Raw genomic sequence first — 1,046 nt, 5'->3', positions numbered from 1 at the left:
CAAAGTGAGGTCGACGATATAGAGCTTCCAATTGTTGATGAATCGGTACAAATGGATATATTAATTCTGGCTTTTTAACCTCTCTCTCAGCCAAGACCGTTTGACACGATTTCATCCTTCGAGACGCAGAATTTGGAAATTTAACATGACTACATCTTATGATACTGATACTGTCATTTTTTTGAATTTCGTCCATGTCTGTCTTATTATATAATTTATGACATTTCAGATATGGTACGAAACTATGAAAATGATCTTTCAGGCCAAGTTGAATTTTTGCCAGATATAGAGAGTCAGAAAAGCTATCGTAAATGTCTCTACCAATTCCTTTTAACACTATTTTTATGAATTTTAGTTGAGATTCGGTCACTGTTTCAGGGAGATTGAACTTTTTTTGAAAGGTCATTATCCACAATAAAATCCATGAAGGCTTCGAGGTAAAAAAATATATTCATTTTTGTTGTATTCTGGAGTTGTCGAATTATCTTTTTCATTTAATGGAATTGTTGTCAAATCTTCTTCAAAAGGAGTTATTACCGAAATTTCTTCATTTAATGGAGATATCAAAATATCTTCATTTATTGGATTTTCTTCTAACGAAGTTATTGTCGAATCCTCTTCTTGATTAATTAGTAACAATGAAGCCAAACCACTATTAAGATTCGAGTCAGTTGTGTTTTTCGCCGCTTCGTGAAGCATTTTGGTTCGTATTACAACCAGTTTTCCATTACATTTGTCATAATTATAACAAGGGACTTTGGTTCTTTTTTTGCTAAACCTTCTAGAAGATAGTCGGTTTGCTATCCTTTCCGAATTCATAATTTGATTAATCGATCTTCTTCTCGTCATGTTTTATAAAATTTGATAAAGAATCGGTTATAATTAATATGTACTTTAAAATTTAACAAAATTTTGACAAATGAAGTCAATTTTTCTCTTGAAAATTAAAATTTTATGAAATTTTTTTTTAATTTGAAAATTTCGGTTAAAATTGATCCGTTAGCAATTGATTTAATAAAAGTTTAATTTCGAGATTTTGATTTAGT

The 1,046-nt window shown here is 29.8% G+C and overlaps 1 protein-coding gene across 1 annotated transcript; it reads right to left on the bottom strand.

The window, feature by feature from the left end:
• Positions 1-405: 405 nt before the first annotated feature.
• On the bottom strand, positions 406-849 carry OCT59_006741 (uncharacterized protein; the record flags this gene model as incomplete). The annotated part of the gene is made up of 1 exon (XM_066141474.1): positions 406-849. One exon carries the CDS (start codon positions 847-849, stop codon positions 406-408), a length of 444 nt encoding a protein of 147 aa, XP_065998256.1.
• Between the last annotated feature and the right edge of the window lie 197 nt (positions 850-1,046).

This window comes from Rhizophagus irregularis, chromosome 14, assembly GCF_026210795.1.
Source record: "Rhizophagus irregularis chromosome 14, complete sequence".
Lineage (NCBI taxonomy): Eukaryota > Fungi > Glomeromycota > Glomeromycetes > Glomerales > Glomeraceae > Rhizophagus > Rhizophagus irregularis.
Note: the sequence above shows the minus strand (reverse complement) of the source record. Positions and strands in the feature narration are given on the sequence as shown.